At 41.0% G+C, this 24697-nt stretch overlaps 1 protein-coding gene across 4 annotated transcripts in view; it reads right to left on the bottom strand.

Moving 5' to 3' along the window:
- abr (ABR activator of RhoGEF and GTPase) overlaps positions 1-24697 on the bottom strand; it is a 121615-nt gene that overhangs the window by 70319 nt on the left and 26599 nt on the right. For 2 of the 4 annotated variants that reach the window (XM_051399978.1, XM_051399979.1), the window contains exon 2: positions 5521-5702. In XM_051399978.1, the coding sequence (XP_051255938.1) occupies positions 5521-5702 (182 nt within the window). Of the gene's footprint in view, positions 1-838; positions 1073-5520; positions 5703-11290; positions 11368-24697 lie in introns of those variants that run through there. The other 2 variants (XM_051399980.1, XM_051399981.1) reach the window with 2 other exon arrangements.

Genomic DNA, 24697 nt, shown 5'->3' on the forward strand with positions numbered 1-24697 from the left:
CGTGTGAGTGTGTGTGTGTGTGTGTGTGTGTGTGTGTGTGTGTGTGTGTGTGTGTGTGTGTGTTGGTGACGTGTAAAGCTTACTCCTTGAGGGACAAACATGTCACGGCAGGGTGAAAAAAAGACAGGAAAGGAAGGGGGAAAACTATTTCTTCCAACAGTGGGAATATTTTCCCTCTGCTGTACAAAGAGCTACTGTGTGGCGAGAGGGCAAGATGAGAAATACATGAGCAGTGAAAGGATTTTTCCATGGCAACCTGCTCCTGTGCGTGCACTTCTCAGTTACGCTTTTCATACAAAAAAACGCTCTGTGTTTTTCTATTGTGCCCTCATTCTGTGGACTAAAGGAGCTGATATCAAGAGTGACCGCCGAGAACAGTGCAGGCAGCACTGCTTTTTGTCAGTTCATTTGTGAAGAGTACACACACACCCACGAACAAACACACAGGCTTCTTGAAAGACAGAAGTTACCATTAAAAACAGAAACAAGCAGTCTTTAAAAAGCTGCGGAGTAAGAAGACATGTGCTCCAGAGAAGCTGCCTCATCAGGCCACGCTGTCTCTCTCTCTCTCTCACACACACACACACACACACACACACACACACACACACACGCACACACGCACACACACTTGCAGCACAGATGGCTCATAAGCACACGTAGCAGCACATAGTGACGCCACATCATGCCAAGACACTAATAAGACTTTCCACTTTGCTATATATAGCCAAGCCTTCAAGCCTTGTCACTGTGTTAGAGTTGCATACAGTAAGCGCGTGTGTGTGGGTGTGTGTTTAGTGTGTATTCCCTGCATCCAGCTGTCCAGCCGCTGTCTCACCTTGAACTGTCTATGTGCCGGAGTGATGGGTTCCAGCTCCCCATCTCCATATTCAAACACCTCCTCCTCCTCCTCCAGCACCCTGTCCAAGTAGCACAGCACCTCCTCCTCTTCCTCCTCCATGATTCTTTATTTTTCTTTCTTTCCTTCCTTCGCCTCCTCCTCTCCTCTTTCTGCCTAAGATTCCCTTCTACAGGGCCAGCCTGGACACATCAGTGTTTTCCCTTCAGAGCAAGTCGTCTGGACACCGAGAGAGAAAGAGAGAGGACCCCGCCTACACAACCCCACCCCCTTCCTCTGCTGGGCTTCCTGGTGTGAGTGTGTATGTGTGTACTCTGTGTGTGTGTGTGTGTGTGTGCGTGCGCCACAGTTCCACCTCGGTCGATGAGGTCTGCCCTCCCTCTACAGCTGCCCCTCCCCTCACAACAAACGCTATCCAGCCACTTCCTGGATGGCTACATAGGCTGTTTCTGTCTCTGCTTCACTGGGAGAGTTGTCTTCTTCGTTGTCTTCATTTCTTTCTTCCGTATCTACAGGCAAAAGCCACTTCCTCAAACACACAGTTTTTCTCTCTCTCACATCACTGAGTGTTACAGAGTTCACTTCTTGCTCTTCTTTCTTCTCTCTGGCCATTGTCTTTTTATTGATCTGCTGAGAGCCTCGGATGTGGAGCCGAGACCAGCTAATGTGCTGCTAGCGTGGCTGATTGTAATTACAGGTCACATAGTTCAGTGGGTAACAGCAGTTCAGCGCTGGCACAGCATGGTCTTAAAAAATATAAGATAGTGTTTGTAAAAAAGCATGTGGTCTAAGACAAGCTGTTAGGAGAATCAATAACTTTGGATATTAGAAAGGAAATGATATAATATATAATATAATAATATAAAATGGGAATGACGTGATGATACAACTCTGATGGTGTCAATATTTGTGTAGAAAACAGTTCAGTCACCACCACCTCTCACCCCGCTTCTGACATTCACTACTGCACTATCAACTACCCTTTAGATTTTTATTCCCCCATTTCTCTGGCTGATGATTTTAGAGTACGTCTTCTAACTGTCCAACGCCTCATCTTTGTTAGTCGTGTCTAATCTTGCAAAAACTAGAATGGTACTTTTGGTTGCTAGCCTCCAAGCCTAAATTATATAAGTCAGACTCATTTTACAAGCCAATAACCTGGGAGAGTGTTGGGAGAATAAATAAGAGAATATTTATGCTTGAGGCTTGTATTTCTAGGTCAGTACCATTACCATTAGAGAAAGGATCACATAAGAAGGAGGACAAAAGAAATTAAATAACATCAGAGGACAGAATGGAAAAAGAATAAATATGACAAGGAGGATAAAAGGAAGAAGAAGAAAACAAAGCATTAAACTAGTGACGTAAATTGTATTTATATAGCCCAAAATCAGTTTTTTACCATAGACCATCCACTCGAATAAGGAAAAACCTTTTAAAGAAGGGAAGAAAAGGAGGAACCTCAGGCAGAGCAACAAGGGAGTGATCCCTCTCCCAGCAGACGCAGATATACAGGAACTATGGTTTTAAAGTTTCACAAAATCCAAACTGAACTCCCATGCCTGCACGTTTTATACGCACTGCTCGTGTTGGATCTATATGCATTTTAGCATGGAGGTGTGTGTCAGTGTTGGTGTCAGCAGATGAAAGGCCCGTGCAAACTCAGCGGAAAGAGAAGCCGACTTAACAAGACGGTGAGGTGGGACGACTTTAGTGGAAAGACCTTTAGAGGCCATAAGGCAGCAGCATCATGTCAGACCATGAATTCTCCACAAACAACCTCTCACAGCATCAAACCAGCCGGCACTATGAACTGCTCTGACTCAATTTTCTACTTAAGTGTAGGGAGTGTCAAGAGACATATATAAAGGCAGAGAGAGTGGATAATATAAATACAGAATACACCATCAGAACTCCAGTGGTATTATTTTCTTAGTGGTATAAGAAAATATCAGTGAGTATTGCAATAATTTGTTATTGATATTGTGTTGATTCTCAAGTTTAAATTGTATATAAATAATTTATAGCAAAAGAATTGCTATAAATAAAAATGCAGATCCCATTGATTAAAAAAGGTAAACCTTTTTTTCTTAAATTTTTTGCATATGGTGGAACAGTTTTCCAAAAATTTGATTTTTTGTTAAAAACACAATATATCAAAGTTTACTGAATCATAACCACTGTATCATGGTACATGATAACGCCAGATCCCTGCCAATATACGTGCCATGTTTTATTTGAAGTTGTGCATGCAATGATGGCTTCTTGACAGTGGAAGGATTCAGTTGTTTTAAAGAGCTCTGCCCTGATGAAGGTCAATACAAGTTTACATTTTAACCATTAACATGAGCCTGAAGAATCCTTCTTTTTGTGGCCAATTTATTTCATCTTTAAGAGGATCACCAGATTCACTGCATTTGAAACTGAAGGAGCACGTGTACTGCATTTCTTTCAAATGGTCTGTGTTGGTGACAGTATCTTTATTTGTCATTAAAGTCACTCAATTCCTGAGATCTCTCCTCCAGTAACATGTCACTAAACTATTCCTTTTAAATGTTTTTACATGTTAAATGGTTTTCAATGTGTTCAGTGTGTTTGTACCTCAACTTGCCACTAGATGGAGACACCTTTTCATTTACATGAGCTGACTCCTGCACAGTTACTCACATTGAATACAACTGAACAATATGCTTAATTATTCATAAATCACGCTATGATGAGAAGGTTAACGATCATGGCCAGATTGTATTTACAATACTATGATGACACAGTAATAATAAAGCTGCTAGGAAAAAGTATTAAAAAGGAGCCAAGGGGAGAGAGCAGACTGATTTAAAGAGCAAATACAGCAAGTGAGGGTAAATTCTCTATTTCCGTTCAGTCTATATTGGAGAAACAATGTAGACTTCCATCACATCACATAACTAAAGTCTCATGTTTGCTTTAGTTTCCATTCAGATTTTTTTATGCTACATGTCAAAGCTGCATGATGTATAAAGTCAAAAACTGTTATCCTCTTTCTGTGTGTGTGTGTGTGTGTGTGTGTGTGTGTGTGTGCGTGTGTGCGTGTGTGCGTGTGTGCGTGTGTGCGTGTGTGTGTGTGTGTGTGTGTGTGTGTGTGTGGGGGGAGGGCCAGTTCAAGTCAGGATCAACATGACTCCCGGAGAGCCTCCCCGGGGTGCTAAAGCACCCACTCACAAGTCCAACACACATGGCCACACAGTCAGGACACACAAGTCGCATTCATACAAACACATACACACACAGCTGCGCATGAAAAGAGCTCAGCTAACCTCTGACCTACTGATATGAAAGTTGGATTGATGCAGATAAAAATATTTAGAGAAGTACATTGCTACTCTCATTACTCTAGTAAAATAATGATGATGATGATGATGATGATGATGATGATGATGATGATGATGATGATAAGATATTTCCATTTCATGAAAGCTTTTGCTTCAGCTGTCTACAGAATAAAGTAAATGTTTTAAATTTCCTGCAGCAGCAAGCGGAAGTAGTGTATTTGGAATAAATAGATTAAATAATTGCTGCTTCTTCACATGCACAGTGATAGCCATGATGACCGAATACACAAAGAAAGGAGGGCCATCTATCTAAATTCTGCACTGTTGGTGTACAGTAAACTCAGAATCCGGAGATGTAACACAGCACAGCACTGAACACAGATCGATGATGATGGTGGCGTCAAACCCCATCTGGGTCAGTGGTCATTTCCTGCTGCTGTGAATGCGCCACCTGCAGTGTGGCCAGCTATTGTGGCTAATCGCTAACAATTACAAAGGGTCGTAATCTGGCAACTAACTTCAGGAAGTAACAATAAGCAGCCCAGAAAAGACTGAAAGTGCATGAACATGCATGTATCCTCACAAAGAGGGACTATCTTACTAAAAACACTGCCTTTGAAAGATACCCACTTGATCTGACTGCTGAAGCCTCATATTAGCTGAACATAAGACTGAACTCTGACACAGAGTGAGGAGTGCGTCTGCAGTCATTTACATTGGATTTCTTCAGGGCCAGTATGGACAGGAGGGATCATTACAGTGAGCAATAACTCTTTCAGTGTACATGTGGGCATGTATGTGCTGTATTAAGATAGACTTGAGAAAATGTGAAACTATCTTTTAAAAGAACCTTCCAGAAAAAAGGAAATCTTAATTATCGGATATTGGAGAAATGACTGTTGGGAACTGTCGTTTTGCATAAAAACGTAAAGCTCTCATGTCCGGAATACTGGACTTTCCAACAACACTTGGTCTTTGTAGATTTTCACATTATTACGAAATGAACTCAAATCAAGAGTTTGAGGTAGTGCAGGAATTCAGTCCAATAACTGAATGCTCTGGGAAAAGATACTGTTAATAATACACTAGTTACAGCCTACCTTCAGGATTTTTACATATTATACTTCAGAAATTCGCCTGGAGGAGAACTGCACCTGAGCCAATCACTCATCTAGTGTGTAATCACAACCTGAAACATCCAGGCATTGATTTATGTCTCTTCTCTCTCTCCCATCTGTCACATTATTCCATTGTCTAATAATGCAAAGTTGCGTGTAAGTTAAAGCATTGAGGACTGCTGCTGGTTTGTACCTGCATACGTATGTGTATGTGTGTGTGTGTGCACACTCTTACCCCTGGCAGCAGGCCCTCCGGTGGCGTGGGGGAAACTGCCTCTCCGTCAGGCCCTTGGGGCGCACACAGCTGGGGCGACATTGTGGGCGATTCATCTATATAGGGCAACGTCTCCGAGCCATCCTGAGACTTGCCGTCCTCTGCTCCGTCCCCCTCATAGCCATCTGTGTTGTAGTTAAAGTCTGGAGGACAGAGACAGAAAGAGATGAAGAGAAAAAGAGAGAGAGATGGATACTGATTAGCATTTCACCACAGAGAACAAGGCCATCGCTGGGCTCCAGTGAGTCACAACCACGACTCAGTGAGAACAATCTAGTACTACAATTCAAGCACTGAGTTCTGCTTTTACCCACCGCAGATTAGATGCAGAACAAGTTAAACCAGGAGAGGGAAAAGCATGTTGTACAGGCTTCATTTTAAAAGTTCTAATGATCTAAGGCGCTAAACATATGACAAACAAATGGGTGAAACAAAAGCTGGAATTTCTGGAGACAATTACTATACGCAGAGGACTAAATTTTTAACAGACTGACCTGCTGTGGATTTATAAAAATAAAAAAAACATGCCAACAACAGTATGAAAGTCTAGCATGGGAGCCAGCTCTACATACATCTCAATTTATCACGTGTGGGTTAGTGAACTCATTGCCTTATGTTATACTGGTTTTATTTTAATTCATGTAGTTACTTTTTATCCATTTTATTTATTTATTCATCTCTTTTGTACACTATATTTGCACTCCAAATTGTACATTACTATTTTGGTTACATCTATTTTATTTTGGTACAAACCTGCAAGTATACCGTCACTATTGACACACGCTGTACACCATCTTCACCCACTTAAGAATAAAACAAACAAAAAAAACATTCTCACATTTGTTTGTGTGGTATCACAGTCTTGAGGTTTTATATTGTAGGCTAGGTGTCAGTATTGAGGTCAGTATTCATGTCCAGTGACAACGCTGGTGTTCAGGCCTGAGTAACAGTGACAGCTCCAGTGGAAGGGAACAACGCTGACTCCTATGAACTGACTCCTGCCCTGCCTTCAAAAGAGCACTGGTGAAGAAATCAGTGGAATAGCAAAAAGGCATTGGGAGATATAAAAAGCTTGTGTCAGACATAAAAAATGTTAGGCTGACACCTTTTATATCCGATATCTTATTAGAGAGGAGAGGTATATTATTGATGGACAGTCAGGGATGGTGATACCCAGGATGAAGCTAAAATACATACTATAATGAAACACAGAAAGTAAGGATGTTTGCTTGTGCTTAGACAATAATGATTTTCCCAGATGTTTGGTTTTTTTACCCGTACAAATACTGTTTATCTGTCTGATACAGTACAGTATATTGCTTAGAATAGGAGAAGTGCATGTACGAGAGTTTCTGTAACTTTTACCAACAGCCATACAGCAGTGGGCCAGTGTAAATGCAGAACCAAATGTTTTAAGAGCAGATTATGTGGGAGGTGCGTGGGTGAGCCTATCTGACTGCATCTAACCCACACTGAACATTAAAGTACAAATGTGTGTCCATTCACTGCCATTGCAACACATGTACATTGCCATTGCAACACAACATGTACCAGAGAGGGGGTGTGTGTGTTTCTGCGTGTGTTTGTGTGTGTGTGTAAGAATACCAGACAACTCTAACGAGCCACAAGTGAGAACTAATTGGAAAATAAAAGCAGGGGTCAGTCCCCACTGGGATGACACACACCATCAAGCTAATGTTGATGGGTGCCTCGAGTGGCCAACACGCCGCCGTCTGTCACCTTCTGACACGCACCATAACCCACAGTCACTGGACCACCCACCTGCCAATCAAAAAATTCCCCTCCATCTGTTAGTTGCATGGGAGTATGTATGTGGACCGTGGGGAGTCATAGCTGCCATATGGTTTATTTGTAGCTGTTGGGAAAATAGCTGACAAATGGTGGATATGGGTCTTAGCTGACTTAGTGAAGCATGTACAACAACAGTGATAGTGTGCTGAAGCGCTGCAAGATGACTTGAGTAGAACATGAGACATAAAGGTGAGGATGGGGTTGAAGCACTGAGGTACGGTTGTTTGTGCTGTGCCACAGATCTGCTCTTGCCAGTGTGTGGTTGCGTGTATTTGGTTTTTTCTCTCCCCTCTATCTCTCTATTCCATCTGTTTCCTCTGTGACACCTTCTGGCCTCCTGACAGGCTAGTTTGTCCCAATCTGCTAACATTGTGTGAGTGTATGTTAGCATGAGAGAAAAACAGGACATTTCTTTTTTTACCGAATGTTATAGCACTCAACAATGCCCTCAAATTCTCAAATTTCCTACCGGCTTATGGATGATGTTTTGAAACTCCATTGTGAGCTGTAAGGATGGATGGATGGATGGATGGATAGCACAGAAAGCCGTACATGGTGAACCTAATAAAGCATTCACGTCTGGACAAGCACCAAGGTCTGTTCAGTCTTTTGCAAAGATGTAGGCCATGATTCATGTCTATTTGCAGAAGCATCAATAGGCAGCAGAAATCATTCAGAAATACCATCCGTAGTGTGCAGAGCAGAGAGCTGGTCCATCATGGAGAGCAGAGTTGGAGCAGTAAAGAAAAAGCGGAGCAAAGGGGCTGAATGTACACTCTGCTCTCTGGCTCCTGCACAGCCTACACACACATGCACAAGCTCAATGCTTTTTCAGTAGTTCTCAAACTTTTTTCATTAAGCTACCCCTCCTTCAAATATTTTTCAGACAAGTACCCCCCTGACCAGCGCAAAACATGTTTGGTAGAAAAAAAGAGCCTTTATAAAGAGGTACAATACAGCTCTGTACAAGTGTCTGATTAATTACAAAAAACACTTAAATGCTTAACTTCCTAATTCCTCCAAATTCATGGCATCATAATGCAAAAACACTAAGACGGCTTTGAAGTTGCATCGAACAACTTCGTCTGTTTGATAAGTTGCACTTACAGTTTAGTGAGAAACATGAGCATGTGCTTCACTGACAATCTTTGTCATTCTTGGTGGCAGACAGGCAGTTGACAGTTGATCAAACTGCAGTTAGCATTTTATGGCATTTCATGATCGCATTAAAAATAGGAATATTCAATATAGAATGTGGTTAATGAACTTATAGTTTAGATATTTTAGGAATTATGTACCTGCAGTACTCAAAAGTACCCCTTGTGGTACACATACCACCATTTGAGAAACACTGTTCTTCTTTACTTACAGTTGCCTGAGCTCTTGGGCATTTGCTGGTTAAACTGTTAATGTGAGACATTAGAGACATTTTGTGTTTGAATGAGTCTCTCTGTGTGCAATTTGGTGTGCAAGTGGTCATTATTTCTACTCATTATGCCTGATTAGGCACATTAATGCAAGGCAGACAGTGATACAGAGAGAGAAAGGAGCAGAGACAAAAGAAAAGGGTAGTTATGAAGATGTCTCTTTCACCTTGCTGGCTGCTGCCTGGTCACATGAGATCAGATCAGGAACAAAAAGGTTGTGTATTCAGTAAAACTCATACATGGTGCATCATAGACACCACATACACTGGTGGTGGTTCAAATTTAACATAAGACATAAAAGGCATGTGTTTTAAACTAAGAGTCTATCATCATGACTACATCTTAATATATTTTTGTCAAATCCAGTCAAGTTTCAGTTTGACTAATCATACAATGATTACTCATTGATTACAAAAACAGAGAGTTTACAATGCAGTAGTAGAAGGCTTAGGGAGAACCAGGTTCAGTACTTCCACTGGTTTATTAATGTGTAATTTTACAATACGCATTTCTGTGGGGGGAATTCCTGTAAACACAAAGGGCAGCACAGAGCCTCACATAAGAAGAGTGCACTTACACATCAAGTAAATTCTTGTTTTTTTAATTGTAGGTAGGTGTGTCAGTGCATGAATCTTAAAATTCAGTTTCAACACCAGGGAATCATTTTAGTATTCACAGGTAAATCTGAGTCACAAAGTGTATTTATTGTAGATATGACTGGGCTATACAACAGTATGCCATCAGATAATACAGAGGAAGAAAGGTTAGAAGGAGGAAATTAAATTATGCAGGTCAGCTAGATATATTGTTTAAAGAAGAGAGAGTAAAGAAGGGCGCCCGGAGAGTGTAAATTTGAAAAGGAAGCAATCTATCAAAAAATCGAGTCTGTAAAGCTAAACAAGAGGGACGATGACCATGAGAATCAATTTTTATTGAAAACAATATACAAAACACTTGACAAATTGCTTTTATCAAATCTATGACACAAAAGATGTGGCTCATTGCTAAATGTGACATGTTCATTTTAAAAGGAAAAACTTCTCTAGGGAACTTGAAAATCTGCTGCATATTTTGTGGCAATGCATCAAATAATTGTCAGTTGTCCATATATTTATATTTAGACCAAAGTGGTGGACCGAGTGACTGACCAATTGTCATCCCAAGAGCCACGGTGTGGCTAAAAACAAAGGCTTCTACAGCAAAAGTTAAAATAGCTGCCTGTATCCTGGTTTCAAACCACACTGTCTGCACTGTAGCACACAGAGGCCCCATTACAAATGAGTATGGAGTAGTTTTCAGAAGGCAGTGTCAGTGAAATTTAATCTTTCAGTAGTGCCATGATTGTGTTATTATTTATGGCAGCCCCACTGGGTCTACGCAGTCAGCTTTACAACCAAAATATGAGACAAAGTGTAAAAAAAACTGTCAAAACAGCTGTTGAAGTTGACAGCAGTGTGGTTCAGTGCATGTTTTGAATGTTTCTGGAGCAGTGGTTCCAAACCTTCTGTGTTTGTGTCCCCCTGAAGCAAAGCTATGTTTACTTAGCTCACATGCTGTATGTGTCTACGGACACGACCAGTTGAGGTGATTCGTCCTACACAGATTCATTTATCTGAATAATATAATAATTTAGAGAGTTCACAATGTGCAATCATCCAGTTATTTGTAGAAGATAAAGTAAAGATTAGAAAAAATATCTAATAAATAACTTATTTTCCTTTTGTATAAATATTTTTTGTGCTTTCTTATCTTGATAACCATTTTGGGACCCTTGAGACTTTTTTCTTTGCACCCCTAAGCCTCTAGATCACTGGTATAGAGTCTGTCACAGCAAGTTCTTTCTAAACACTGCTCCCTACAATCTCGCTGGACTACAAATTTAATTGAAAATCTTTATATTCTTTCTTGCTTTGCCTCAGGTTTCTTTGAGGAATTGGTTCAATAAGATCCGACAAAATACAAATGCACACTAAATTCTATATAGAACTCAACTCACTTTGTTGGGGGTTTTTTAACCCTGCCACAGTCACAAAGCTCCCATGTGGATGAGCCAGTGACACAGCAATCCACAAGGGCACGTGTTTATCTGCACACACTCTGACAGGCTGAAATGTAGGCTGCCTCAGTCAGCTAATGCACCCTGACAATCCCCATGCGTGACAAAAATCAATGCTACACTGTCAGTCTATGGAGAGGGAATTTTTCTGTGGAGAGGATTCATCAGCTCTAACCTGTTATTACTGTTCAATAGAGTCCCCAAACACACACACATCCAATTTTACAGGGTTAAAACCGGGACAAGCTCAACATGACACGCGATTAAACAGGAGATAATGTCAAGTAAAAGGATTGAATGGGAGAGGAGGAAGATCCTATTGAGAAATCAATACAGCCTCGGTCTGGCACATCGCTACAGTGAAGTTAACCTGTCAAGATTGACCCACACACATATACACAGACCAGAGAGACTACACAGTCTCGACCAGACTTACCATTGCTGGAGAGGAGAGAACGGATGACACACACAGCCTCAAAGAAGAAAGCCATGAGAAGTGTTGGTGTGTGTGCGTGTTTGAGTGTTGTCTGACCTAAACACCTTCACTGGCAGTCATCCGTGTCACCAAGGCAGTCGGGCAAACATTATGTCACAACTTATGTCCCAATGGTCTCATTTCTTCCACTCAAAATTCAGAAACTAAGCAGCTTACTCAACTGTACTGCCAGACAGAGTGATACGAAAGCTTGTTTGGAGCTGCTCACTGTTGAATACTTCCACCGGTACGAACCTTTCAGATAGCACTCAAATTAAGGCAAAAATGATGTCACAAAAAAAACCCCAGCCTAGGAGGAAGCAACAAACTCATACACACAAAAAGAGCAGTTACTGTATGGACGCTATAAAAAGCGATGAGTCCATCAACGTGTTTCTCTGTCCACTGAACATTGTCACTGAATTCCCAGCTGCCCAATAAAGAGTGTCCTGTTATGGTTTATGGGTGTTGTAGCCATAAAAATCAATCATGTGGGTATATGTGCATTCATTTTTGGTACACTCCACGCACTATACTATGAGGAACCAAACAAAACTTGATTTCTGGTTTAGATAGTGAGTATATTTACTCAGATAGTGAGTAAATTGAGTGATGCTGCTGCAGTCAAACCAACTTTTTGATTAGTGTAGTTTTCACATTTAGAATATATTCAAATCATGTTGTTGCAACCTAACACGGCAAGCTTCTATGAATCCTGCAAGCATACTGTGATGAACTGATAGTTAACTATTTCTAGATGTATTTGAATATAGTTTGGTTGTATCCAGGTCTCTCTGGCTTTTATCTAATGGGGAACCAGTTACATCATACAATCATTTCTACGGCAAAATGGTACACTGTTCATGGAAATGAGACAAGCATCCGCACACAGCAAAAACAAGTGTAGACACAGAACCAAGTCTGAAGCCATTCACTTAAATGTTTTAATGTGTAGTTGCAAAGGTAAACAATACTCGTAGAGAGACATTCTTTTAAAGGTTTTCCTTGGAAAAAAATGGTAAAAAAGGTCATACTGGATGAAATAAAGGGTTCAGTGTCTGACAAACGGACACAAAGTTGACCTTCATGGCCTCAGTGGCTGACCTGATAGTCACTGGACAGACTCACAGAAAGCTAAGAGCCACCCGTGTGCATAAAAACTCAATTCCTCCGGTGCCACTAAAACGCTGGGCTAGAGCTGATGGCCATTACTGTGCCATTAGCTGAACTGAGAGGTTGGATAAACATGCCACCAGTGGAAACCACAGAGCTATGAGGAAGGTCAAAGCACATGTACACTGTTCATATCCTGCATGTGCTGACAGAGACAGAAAAGCTTGATTAAAATGGATATTTAAAGTTGATGTAGATGTACCATACTGCATTTCCCTAAGTGCTTCTACCACCACCTTATAAAAGCTGTACAACTCGTTTTGCCATTTGCTGCTGTCATCTTAACCACGACTAACTACAGTAATTTTAGTCGAGATACTTTAGCTTTTAATATGAACACAGTTGTCTCAACTGACAAACTTAAGTCAGGCTACACTTTCCCTTTGAATGTCAGCTCTCTTCATTGGACATGTTTTTAGGATTCAGTGGGATCTAGCAGTTGCAGATTGAAACCATTTGATATAGGCCAGCCTTCCAAGCAAATGGAAGAAACTACAGTAGCTGCGAAACTCACAAAAAAAACCTCACAAAAAAGGCCCAATATAGAGTGTTCAGTTTGGAGGAAACTGGTCATTAAAAGGAAATAAAAACACTTCTTTTCAGGTGATTATACACTAATGAAAACATACCTCTGAATATTATTAAAAATAGATGGCATTAGATGGCATATTTAATTTACATGGCATGCCCAATTGTCCCATTTGTTGCCTCGCCCATTAGTCAAAACATGTCTCGAATAACTGCATTGCATTCTGGTCTCTTGAGGCAGTGGACACTTTGTATAACTGGTATAACTATTAAAACTCTTAATGTTAACGTAAATACAGACAGGTGAGAGATTCACTCCACACTCTCACTGTTTCACTCACACCACAGATCATGCTGTACACAATTACTCATGGGCTCTGGTGTGCGTGGATGGGGTTAGATCAATGAGGCTCCAGTTAATAAAGAATGGCTTGCACCGGAAAACCTTTCAAAATGTGTAGATACACACACAAACACACACAGAGCACTCACTTCAGCGACTGCATAAGTCTATGTGACAGAGTATAAAACACCAAGTGTTTTAAATCTGCCTTGTGAGCAGAAAACTACCATAGCAGTTTCAGTGCAACTAGTTCCACATGTGGTGGAAGAAAATATATTACAAATGCATCAAAGTGAATGCAATGAAACAAATCAGAAAAATTATAAAAACGCCAAAATGCTGCCAATGTTCTCCTCCCAATATAGGGCAATAATATAAATGCATGGGCATTAAATATAGTGTGCATTTTAAATAAATGAAGAATAGTGGTCCTCTGATGCCATTTATCATACGACACCCATGCATTCAAGGAGGCTCTGAAATGTGACATTTGAGTGTCAGCTGCTGAACAATAATACCTTGGAAGAAAATGCAAGAAAAATGTACATTACTTGTTTTTTTTAAGACAACACAGCAACACTTTTCAACCGTCAAAACCACAAAGAAAGAGTTGTCCCTGTTTGCAGCTGCATTTCCTCACAACAATGAGGTGGCACTGACAAAAAAAGCAGCAGACTAATCGTTGAAATAGACTGAAATAGATCACCTATATCGAGCAAATCTGAAATTTCTGTTTCATATACTGACAAGAATCTCTTCCTGAAACCAAGAAAAAAGAAAAAAATCATGATGTGCTTTGGATAATGGATAGAAGTAAATATGTTATTTGTAGTTAAAGAGATAAAACATACAAAACCTCCTATGTAATCCTTTTAAGAGGTCAGAGGTGAAGGGTTGAATGACAAGCTTGTGTTTAGACACCGTAATTTGACTCAGTGATGACTTCCATGATGAAGAGCATTTCATCAATACACAAGTATCCTCTGATTTGATTTTCACTACTGACAGCTGGCAGTAGAGAGACAATGGATCTCTCCTGAGAATCACGGCTGTGGTGTAGGTGGCAGCAGGGATGATCCAAATATTGTTGCATAACCAACCAATTTAATCTGCACTCCCTTCCTTGCTACCCACTCACCCACCCAATGACCTCCTCCTCTTCCCAATGTCAGCTCACATCACCCTCACTGTTAACCTCTCCTGACGGACAGCTCTAAATCCACCTGCCACTCTCAATAACCGGCCCTCGTTTCCATGGCAAGGACAAAGGCTGCCATGACAACTGGCCAGGTTGATGCAAATGTTTCCTGCCCGCCATTAAGCTGTTTGGGCTGCACTATTTATGCCTGAGGACAAGAGAAACTTTTAAAACTGAACAGCCTGAGTCATAAACCAGCTGAGGGCAACACAGAGAGAGAATACTGTCAGATAGGGGGTCTGAAACTCCGTCATTCACCCACCTCTCCCACACTAAACAATAAACCTCTGCAGGGATGGATTGCTAAGCACACACTGACTATGAACCAGGCACAAACGAAGAAATTAATCTTCGTGACATAGCCTATCTCTACATTATGACTCACATTTCAGCGTCACCACAGCCTGCATGCCTGTTACTGCTTCTCATCAATTAAATAAAATACACATTAGCTAAACTCCCACAAAAAGATCTTAAAAAATGGTTTTCTAAGAGTGTTTTACAGTGTGTTGGCTCTAATGCAGTTAAATAACGGGTTTTCTCTAATACATCTGGGGCTAAGTGATAAAAACCATTATGGCATAAGGAGTGAGATGCTGACATTAGAAGACTTCAACTCAGCTTAGAATTGAAATTCTGAATTCTGAATTCATTCTGAATGGCAGTGTCACCTATTTATAAAAAATAATACTTAATATAGATAAACAAACAAACAATAAAAAATATGACCTCCTCGCTGCATCACCTCCTCACACCCACAGTGGGCAGCTGAGTGACAGCTCCACTGCCAGGCAACATCACACGGATAGACCCCCCTGCTTAGAGGCGCTATGGCAGGCGCCACCGAGCTGTTTAACTACACTGAGCATTCAGTTGAACAGAGGCCAGAGTCGACAGAAATGGCTGCTTCTGTAACCTCACTTTTATGCTCAGACATAAAGGGGTTTCATTTGAAGAGCAGGTTGTGTGTATCTGAGGGGAGGTAAGAGGTATGGGCAGTGATGTGATGGGTGAGTGGGACTACAAAACCCTGCTGAGGCATACATCACACAGCCAACATGTCCACTGGGTTACTTGGGACTGACAGAGCCATCCATCACATAAATACAGCAGCTGTAACACACAAGTGTATACACATGAACGGTAGACAAAAGGGTACACGCATTATATAAACGTGAGGAAAAAACAGCATAAGCACTTCACATCAACTGCCAAGCATTCTGCTACAGGAAAACATCAAAAACACCAGGGATGTTTTGGTATGCAAATGTAGCCTTCCTCTGCACAACTAGTGTACCTGCATGCTGAGATAACTCATTCCTCAGTGCCTACCTCTGAATCAACTCCAATACACAATGTAGTGGCAGCAACAGCACTATACAAGTTATTCTGTGTGGGTGTGGACAAAGCAACAGTGGCAACAGATTGTGTATATGTGGTGTAACAAAACTATGTGTTGGCCTAATGACACATGAGTCAGCACTAATGTATGGATCTCTCAGTGCAATTCAAAATCCTTCCAATATTCTAATGGTAGACATGTTAAGGCAGCAATGAATCACACTTTTTTTTAAATCAATAAATCTGCTAACTTCTTTCCTGATTAATTACTTTTTCCACAGTGCAAAATATCAAATATCTGATCAACAATCCAAAAGATATTCAGTTAATAAAGATATAAATAAGAGATATGCAACAAATATTCACATCTGAGAAGCTGGAAACAGAGAATGTTGGCATATTTGTTTAAAACATGGCAGTTGATCAATTACCCATGTAGCTGCCTAAAAATATTTCAATTGATCAACCAATTGTTGCGGTGACAGAAATGTTACAAGAGTACAACACCTCTATATATTCAGGTGGATAAAAAAAATGTATTCTCACATTACATTTGTTTGTTTGTTTGTGCATGTTTATTGATGACTGATAATCAAAAGTTTGTCTAAAAATAAACCACAAAAGAAAAGAAAAATCAATGTATTGATTTCCTATTTTAACTTTCATGATTTTGTGGCAAAATACTGATGTATAACTATCTAGTCATATTCTCAAGTACAGACAAGAAAATCCACATTGGCATAAAGAATATAACCAAATAACCTCGATGTAACAGTAATCCGGTCATTGGAGAATCTGCTTTGTAAACAAAATGTCACTGAATACTAATAACACATTTCACCCTTTATTTACTCCAGTGGACTTACAACAGAATGTTTGAATGAGCAAAAAGCACAGACCATATGCTCAGTCTCCTTGGGATAAAAAAATAAAGAAAAAAGCCCCCATAGGATCTACTGTATATACTGTAGTCATCCTCCCACCCACCCTCTCTCCCTTGTCCATCTATAGGAGCTTGGACCGGCTGTGCAAAGTTGCAAACTTATTAAGTCAGGGGAAGAAAAAGTTGCTGCTGCAGTGTGAGAATTCAATTAGGGAGTTTTGCTGCCTTGCTCAGCAATTTCTTCTAAGAAGGAGAGGGATTACATCATGCCCTGCAGCCAGCTAACACTGTGTGGGCACCAGGAAGCCCTGCAAACCGCTTCTATATAGGGGGCACGGCTGCAGTGACTGAGCACACACACACACACACACACACAAATACACACGTTTCTCTGCCTCGTTTTTACAGCAGAGATGTGTGCTTACGAGCCAGGGCACCTTCAAGTTTCTTTGGGGAGGTAATTAAAAAGGAGAAAGTGTGTGTAAGAGAGTCTCAACATGTCTGTACATGTTTATTATTCAACCGTCTTTACTGTATATATACTATATGTTCATTTACGTGCCTGTGCGTGTGCGTGTGCATGTGCGTGTGCGTGTGCGTGTGTGTGTGTGTGTGCGTTCTGGGTGGTTGACAAGATATTCCTCCGCGTCTTCAGGGCCACTCTCAGAAGATGTAAGTGAGCTCAACCATAACAGATCCAATTCTCCAAAGACGAGATAAAAGACAAAGAGGGGGAAAGAAACAAGAAAAGATGGAGCGCTGCCTCCTGTAGCCTCCTGCTCAGCTACTAGTCTTCCCGACCCTGTGGAGCCATGACACCGTGACAGTACATCAGTGAGTTGACAGATGTGTGGTCAGTGTGTGTGTGTGTGTGTGTGTGTGTGTGTGTGTGTGTGTTGACGGCGTACTTGTAGGATTTTACACCTCCCTGTCCTGCAGTCATCAATCAGAAGGTGACACTGGGGAAATTAAAAGCCTTTATGAAGGTCTATCTTTACAGCCCGGGCCTGTTACTCCACTCATCGACATAAAGTATTTCAGCAGCATGACATGAGACCCTGAGGACAGAAACAGCAGCTATATAGCATCACTGGAAACCAATTTAATTCCAACCATATGCAGATGATTTTACAAATAAAAAGCCTGAAAATGAACAGGGAAGTTTGGTTAGACGTATTTGAAATTTCCGAATGCCGATTCCGAAACCTGAACTTTGCATACTAGCAGATACCAATCTAAGCCTGTATGTTTGCCATTATTGTTGTATGGCCTGGCCCTGGTTAAACCCTTTGTCAGAGTCAGAGAAAGGCAGGTCATAACTTCACTATCCGGGGTAAGAATATCCAAAACAGGATGCTGCTGGGAGGATTTCTGCGTGAATTTCCGATACTGGTATTGGAACAACTCTAGAAGTTTTAAAACATTAATGGGGAATAGACTGTGGTTATGTGTTATACAAAAATTGGCCATCTAGTACAACTGCAGTTTATGCAACTCTTAAGCTCTAGGGACAGAGAAGAAACCTGAATAAAATGATTGCTCTAAAATTGATGCTTCATTTCCTTTCTGTGAACCATGTCCAAGAATCATCAGGGGTTCAGAGGTTTTCTTCACACAATTTCTGTTCAAACAAAAACATCCAGAAAGCAAAAGGTAAAACGTGTCGACTGACAACAAACAGCCGTTGGCCGGAGAGGCAGGTGTTTAGCGACAGATCTCAACTGTGATCAATTCAGCTTAGGTAGTGATTAATATGCAGACACAACTACCTTCTTCCTAACACACACACACACACACACACACACACACACACACACACACACACACACACACACACACAGACACAGACACAGACACAGACAGATCCTCAAACAACTACATTTGCAGACATGCCAGTGAACACACATGTGCACACAGAGACAGATAGCAGATGTTTGGAGAGACAAGTCTCGCTGCACAATCACAGATTCTAATCCAGCCTGTTATTTCAGCCTTAAATTGGAATTTTTGTTTGACAAGGAACCTCAGCAATACCTCAGAGCATTGATGGGTTTGAAGCATTGGTGAAGCATTTTGTTAACAGATGTTTGTTGCACAAGGAGCTACGCAGTCTTGTACAAGGAACAGTCAGGGTTTGAATTCAAGAAGATGACATTCTCTAAACCAAAGTTCGCTGGTACAATTGAAATACATCTGTTCTGCTAAGCAAAGTGTATTTTAATAAAATATCAGCTTTTAGAGTGAGTGTGCATGGTTCACTGCAGCATCGCAAAGTGAAGTTTTGCAGAGGGATTTGTGGAAAAAACAGGTGACCCGGTTGAAAAATCTCTCTTTCAAATAAGCTACTTCTTCTTTCCAAATGTATTTGTTTTGACTGTCTTTGTAATAATGTTAACTAGTAAACCTTAATTCTCAAAACATCACCATGATCTTCTTGGGTATTTGTTTTTTGTGACAAGCAAGAAATGAAATGGCAATAAAATGGCATTTAATCTGAGGTTGTCCGACATGAAAAGATAAAAGAAATAAAAGCAGCAGGAATTTGAGCAGACCTTCCCAGGAACACATCAAACTATCTAAACAAAATTCCAGCAAGGGATTTACTGTTATTCTTATGTCCGCCATGTGTCTAAGCATCTATGATAAACCTTTTTAATTAATTAGGACCTGTTCACTGATGTGTTTCTCTTGAACCAGCCATCCACTATAGGCTGATCTATATAGTTCATACGGTATATACTGAGAACATAAGCAAGCTGAGAGCTTTTAAGGTTTAATGCTCTAAAAATAACCAACTACATGAATTTCACATGTATACAGGATGCGGCAGGTAGCAACAGAAGTAAGGTTACTGCATCTATGTGTGGATGCTATAGCGTGGAGAGGTGTGAATGCAGCATGGTCACTTTCCTGATAATTCTACAATTCAAAAGAAATCAGATCCATTCTGGGAATAATTAAATTGCCATTTTTACCTATTACTAATACTAACTTAGTTCCAAAGGTATTCATTAATTGTTGAATCAATGGATTATATTGTCTTCATTCATCTTAATCTCCCTCTATTGTATGGATATAATCCACAGATTATACCACTACTTGAGAAAAGGAGTGAACAGCGGCTTTTCTGGTGAGTCAGACCAAACATTACAGTTAAATGTCAGTGTGTGCAACTTCCATTGCAAAAAATAGGACATCCCCCTGACTACTCTCTATCGGCTTGATGTTACAGTAATGCTAAACGATGCTAACTAAACCAGTGTCACGAGCTGTGAGCAGCTCAGTCTGAAAGTCTGTGAGTCATCCAGTTAAGCTGGGGTCTTTGTTCCCCTTTTCCCTCAGCCAGCCTGATCAAAATGATAATGCGTTGGCTCCTTGGATAGAGCTAACCACTGTGCTCAGGAAACAGGCTGAGAACACTTTAAAAGGTCAATAAGCTGCAGGACTCCCACACATTAGTAACTGGGGAGAGAAAGAAAGACAAAAATGAAGCACAGACTGACAGGAAAAAAAAGAGGAAGAGATGGTTCCTAAGACTTGTGCTTTAATGGAAGATGACAGGAGAGTTGGCAATCCAAAATCCAAACCTTAACAGCATGAAGCATCTAACACAGGCTGACAGATGAGACATTTACAGTTTTAGGCTGTGGATGCATTCCACTGCGAATGTACTGAGATGATGCTAATGAAGATGCATGCCCATTATCCACTCCACAACCTGTGAGCGCACATCCAGAGCACTTCCCTGCCAGAGAAGAGTCCGATAAAAGGCAATACTGCCCCTTTATACCTCAAATGAATGACAATTCTACCACAGCTGCATATCTTCACGTGCCATATGCCTGTAGGCAGCAAGAGATAAGGACCCCCTCCGCTGCACAGCCACATGCATTAATTGCTGTTCCCCCCCGATCCCTGCAGCCCCCTAACCCAACCAACCAATGTTACCATGGCAGCCAGCCACTATACATTGTAATTAGCTAGTCTAAATCCCCAAGGCTCGGACTGGTTGGATACAACCCACCGCTCCCATAGATTTGGACAACCACTGTCGTACACGGGGCCCGAAACCGTGTCTGTCTGCAGACACACACACAGGAAGTCACATTCAAGTGCAGACACACCTATGCACACACACAAAAAGACACAAACAGCTACACAACCATTACTAATCCACCGTATTTTATCTCCCACGTCCCACATTGTACCGCCCTCCCTGTGTTTGTACGCAGGTACGAGGAAATCAATCCTCCACATGTACTGTGGAGCAATTCTCTGCCAACACACACCCACGTTCAGCACAGCAATGTACTGTACAGCAGCTCTACTGTGTGGGCATCTACACCTCAGTGTGCAGCAGTACCCTCTGAATTTGTTCGTGGGCATGTGCTAATGGAAAGTGTATCAAACCGTGCAGTGAAACAAAAGAGATACAACGAGTGAGGCTATTAAAATGCAAGCGGCTGTCGATAGCCCTCAGGGCAACCCCAGCAGTGATTGTAGTGTCTATTTATTGCACTCTTCAGTCCAATTAGAGAAATATGATGCAGATTAGAGGCAGTGAGTTTGATACACTCTAGGTGTGTCAGATAGAAAAGAAGCCCTGAGCAGTGGTGTGCTGCTCAGACAGGTTAATATTTCATATCACATTGTCACCATTAAAGTTACCATAAATGAAAGGCAGAAAAGAGCGACTCTTTGATATGAAAAGGAGAGACCCACTCCTTCAGGAGCCAAACTGAGCGCGAAAAATCGATGAGAAAGTGACAAAGAAGAAATTTATCTGGAAACTAATTAGCCAAAAAGAAACATGAAGATTAAAAACTAACTGGCAGTGTGTGGGCGTGCACTCCAAGTGAGAATACATAAAACTTTCTTACAAGGCCATTTTATCATTTATTTGAGCAGTCTATGGGGATATGAGGATATAAGGAAGTTTTCAGACAGATTTTTTTTGGCTTATAGAGATCATAAGCCCCAAACTGTTGTGGGAAAAGTGTTTATGGAGTCTTTTGTCAAAGAGCTCCAAGCAAGTTATTTTGATAATTAGTCAGAATAATGTCATTGTAGTCACTTTGAAATGTTAAAATAGAAATCCGCTAACAGTGTGCCGCATCAGCATGTGTATAGCAACCTCCACTGCTGTGGAAACTATTGCACATGGTTGCACCATACCAAGCCAGATATCTATGTACTTATTTTTATTTTTAAGGTTTAGAAACCTCTGGGGCCAAACAGTTATTGCTTTTAAACAGAGCAATTTAGTTGTGTCAGTGCCAGCTTATCCAATAAAACCCTTTTGAATGCAAAATTGAATAACTGCACACTTTTACTCAATGCTAAATTCTGACGGTAGATATCTGGCTGTCTATGAAACTAGATCAAGAGTTGGGAAAAACTGTACACCATTCAGAAAAAAGAGCTGAAAACAATCCCACGTTGCAGCAGCTCCTCTGTCCCTAGAGCTTTGATTGGAGTGCAGGTATGCAGAGAAACACCTGCATAAGGGGAAATGAGAAAAGTACAGACCAAATGCACATCGTTAATCTAATTGAGGATAGGCTTCTCTGCAGACTTCTCTGGTTCTCCCACGATTGTGCAGTCATGCTTTTCTGTTCTCCTCTAATAGTCACCAACCATTAGCCAACTGTTACTGCCGAGCAGTAAAAACTACAAGGTGTCTTACATGACAACAACCATCCTGTTTTCCCATGAGTGAAAACTAAAGCACAGACTTTACAGGCAATGACCTCAGTATTTGTTTCAGGAGTTTCTTTTAAGAGATCTCTATTAAACGAGAGATTGGAAAGAGTGACAGAAGAGATAAGAGATAAAGAGGGGATGCAGCATGATGCCTGATAAACTGAGAGAGCGCTTGGAGACACAAAGCCATCTGGCATGAGTGTGTCAGCACACTGCGCGCACACGCACACACACACACACACACACACACACACACACACACACACACACCTTAGACAGAGACCTTGTGGATACCACTCAATTGATTTAGAGTTTGGTCCATCTACAAAAGGTCACAGTTAAGTGGTGAATAAACAGTGGACAGTGGTTTAAAATAGTGGCCTCGCCATGATGATGAATAAATAAACTTCAAAAATGTTAATAAGTAAGCATAAGTCAGTATCTCTTACATTTACAAAGGATGGAAAAAAGCATGCTTCTCTCTGGTACCTCTTACTATCACTTACAACCATTATACTGTAGATTACAAGCTCACTTAAGCATCCCCCCCCCCATATAGTCCCACCATCTCCCATGAAACACCTCTCAAAAGGATGTATTAATCCCTCAACCTGCCTGGATGTTTCTATTTCTTCTGTTATCTTTCTCCCCTCTCTCACTGAAGGTGTCAACATCCACTTTTAACCCCAGCAGAAAGATGACCTACTGAGACCAGAAGGCCAACCCTTACTGGGGCCATTAATCTTTAATGATACACACACACACAAACATGCTTGAAAACATATACGCACATACACACACAAAATGTGAGGGAAAAATTACTTCCTGCAGGCTGATGGATTCTTGGTTTGACAGCTTCTAATACAGGCTGTAAACATGCAGCCAAACATGTATAGAGTCAGATTTATATTGATGATTTAAGAATGCGGTCTGAGTCCATTTAAGAAGACCTGAGTTGATATATGACCTATATGTGTTTGTTCACCTGAGTGTGTCTGGGTGACTGGTCGTTGCTGGAGCGCATCCATCAGCCCTTTCAACTCATAATGGCCTCATCCTCCCTTTCCTGTCTCCCCCTCTCCTCCCCTCGTTTGCCCTCCGCTTTTTTCTTTCGCTCGACTACCCTGAATGCTTAATCTTCGCCCCTGCCTTCCGGGAGCATGTAAACAGGCCAGCCACGCCATTGGCCGGGACGGTGGTGTTACTCTGTGCCGATTGGCTGAGGGGAAAGGGGGCATGGGTGGCAAAAGAAGAAGGGGTTGGTGGTTACCATAGCCCTACAGGATGACTGCTGTCCATAGTAACATACCAGACGCACACACGCACACACACAGCTCTAGCCCCTAAGGACATGGTGAAGGTCCCCACAGACTCGCAGAACACAAACACACTCAGACACATGACACACCCTCTAACATCAAGCACAACAAAGGATTTTTCGGAGCTTCACCCACATAAAGATGGCAAGATATCTGGCATTGAAAGGAGAATCTAGCTAATGCTGCTATTTGAGGTGTTATAGCCAGATTATAGCTCAGCTTAAACAAGGGATTCTAGTGATAGCAAAAAGAGACTCAGTTAACCAGGTTTCCATGATTCCTCCATTTCTATGCAAAACACTGACTGCAAAGTTGATTTGGGGTCAAGCAAGCACACACAGAAAAAGCGAATGAACAAACACAGCCAACTGTTTAGGAAACACAAGTTAACCCTTGTTCTGTGCTAAATGGAATGATCTGAGGCGTAACTATTAGTTTTTATATCAAAATTACAATTTAAAAATGTTCAAACAGCAAGAGCCCAGTTATCAAGCTAAGTTAAGTCTGTGAGTCAGAGTATGTACTTACTGTATGTATGTAATATTTATTTATAAGGTTATTTATGCTGAGTAGAGTTTGGAATCACCTACATATTCTATCATCAAATTATTATGGAAAGACATTATGAGTTATAACACAAGCTCTGACTTGAAGCTACAGTTAGAAGCTCAAACTGTTCAGATCTGTCAGCATTAATCTTTATAGCACTGGTTCTCAAACTATGGTACGTGTACCACCGATGGTATGTGAGCTGCCTCTAGTGGAGGAATCTCATTTTAAAATGAAATAAATTAATATTATTATTATTATTTTAAATAACACCCTGCTATGTAGTCACATATCCATGATTAGTCAAGGCTAAAAGGTGATGGTAAGACAG

This window comes from Dicentrarchus labrax, unplaced genomic scaffold (assembly GCF_905237075.1).
Source record: "Dicentrarchus labrax unplaced genomic scaffold, dlabrax2021, whole genome shotgun sequence".
In the NCBI taxonomy this organism is placed as follows: domain Eukaryota; kingdom Metazoa; phylum Chordata; class Actinopteri; family Moronidae; genus Dicentrarchus; species Dicentrarchus labrax.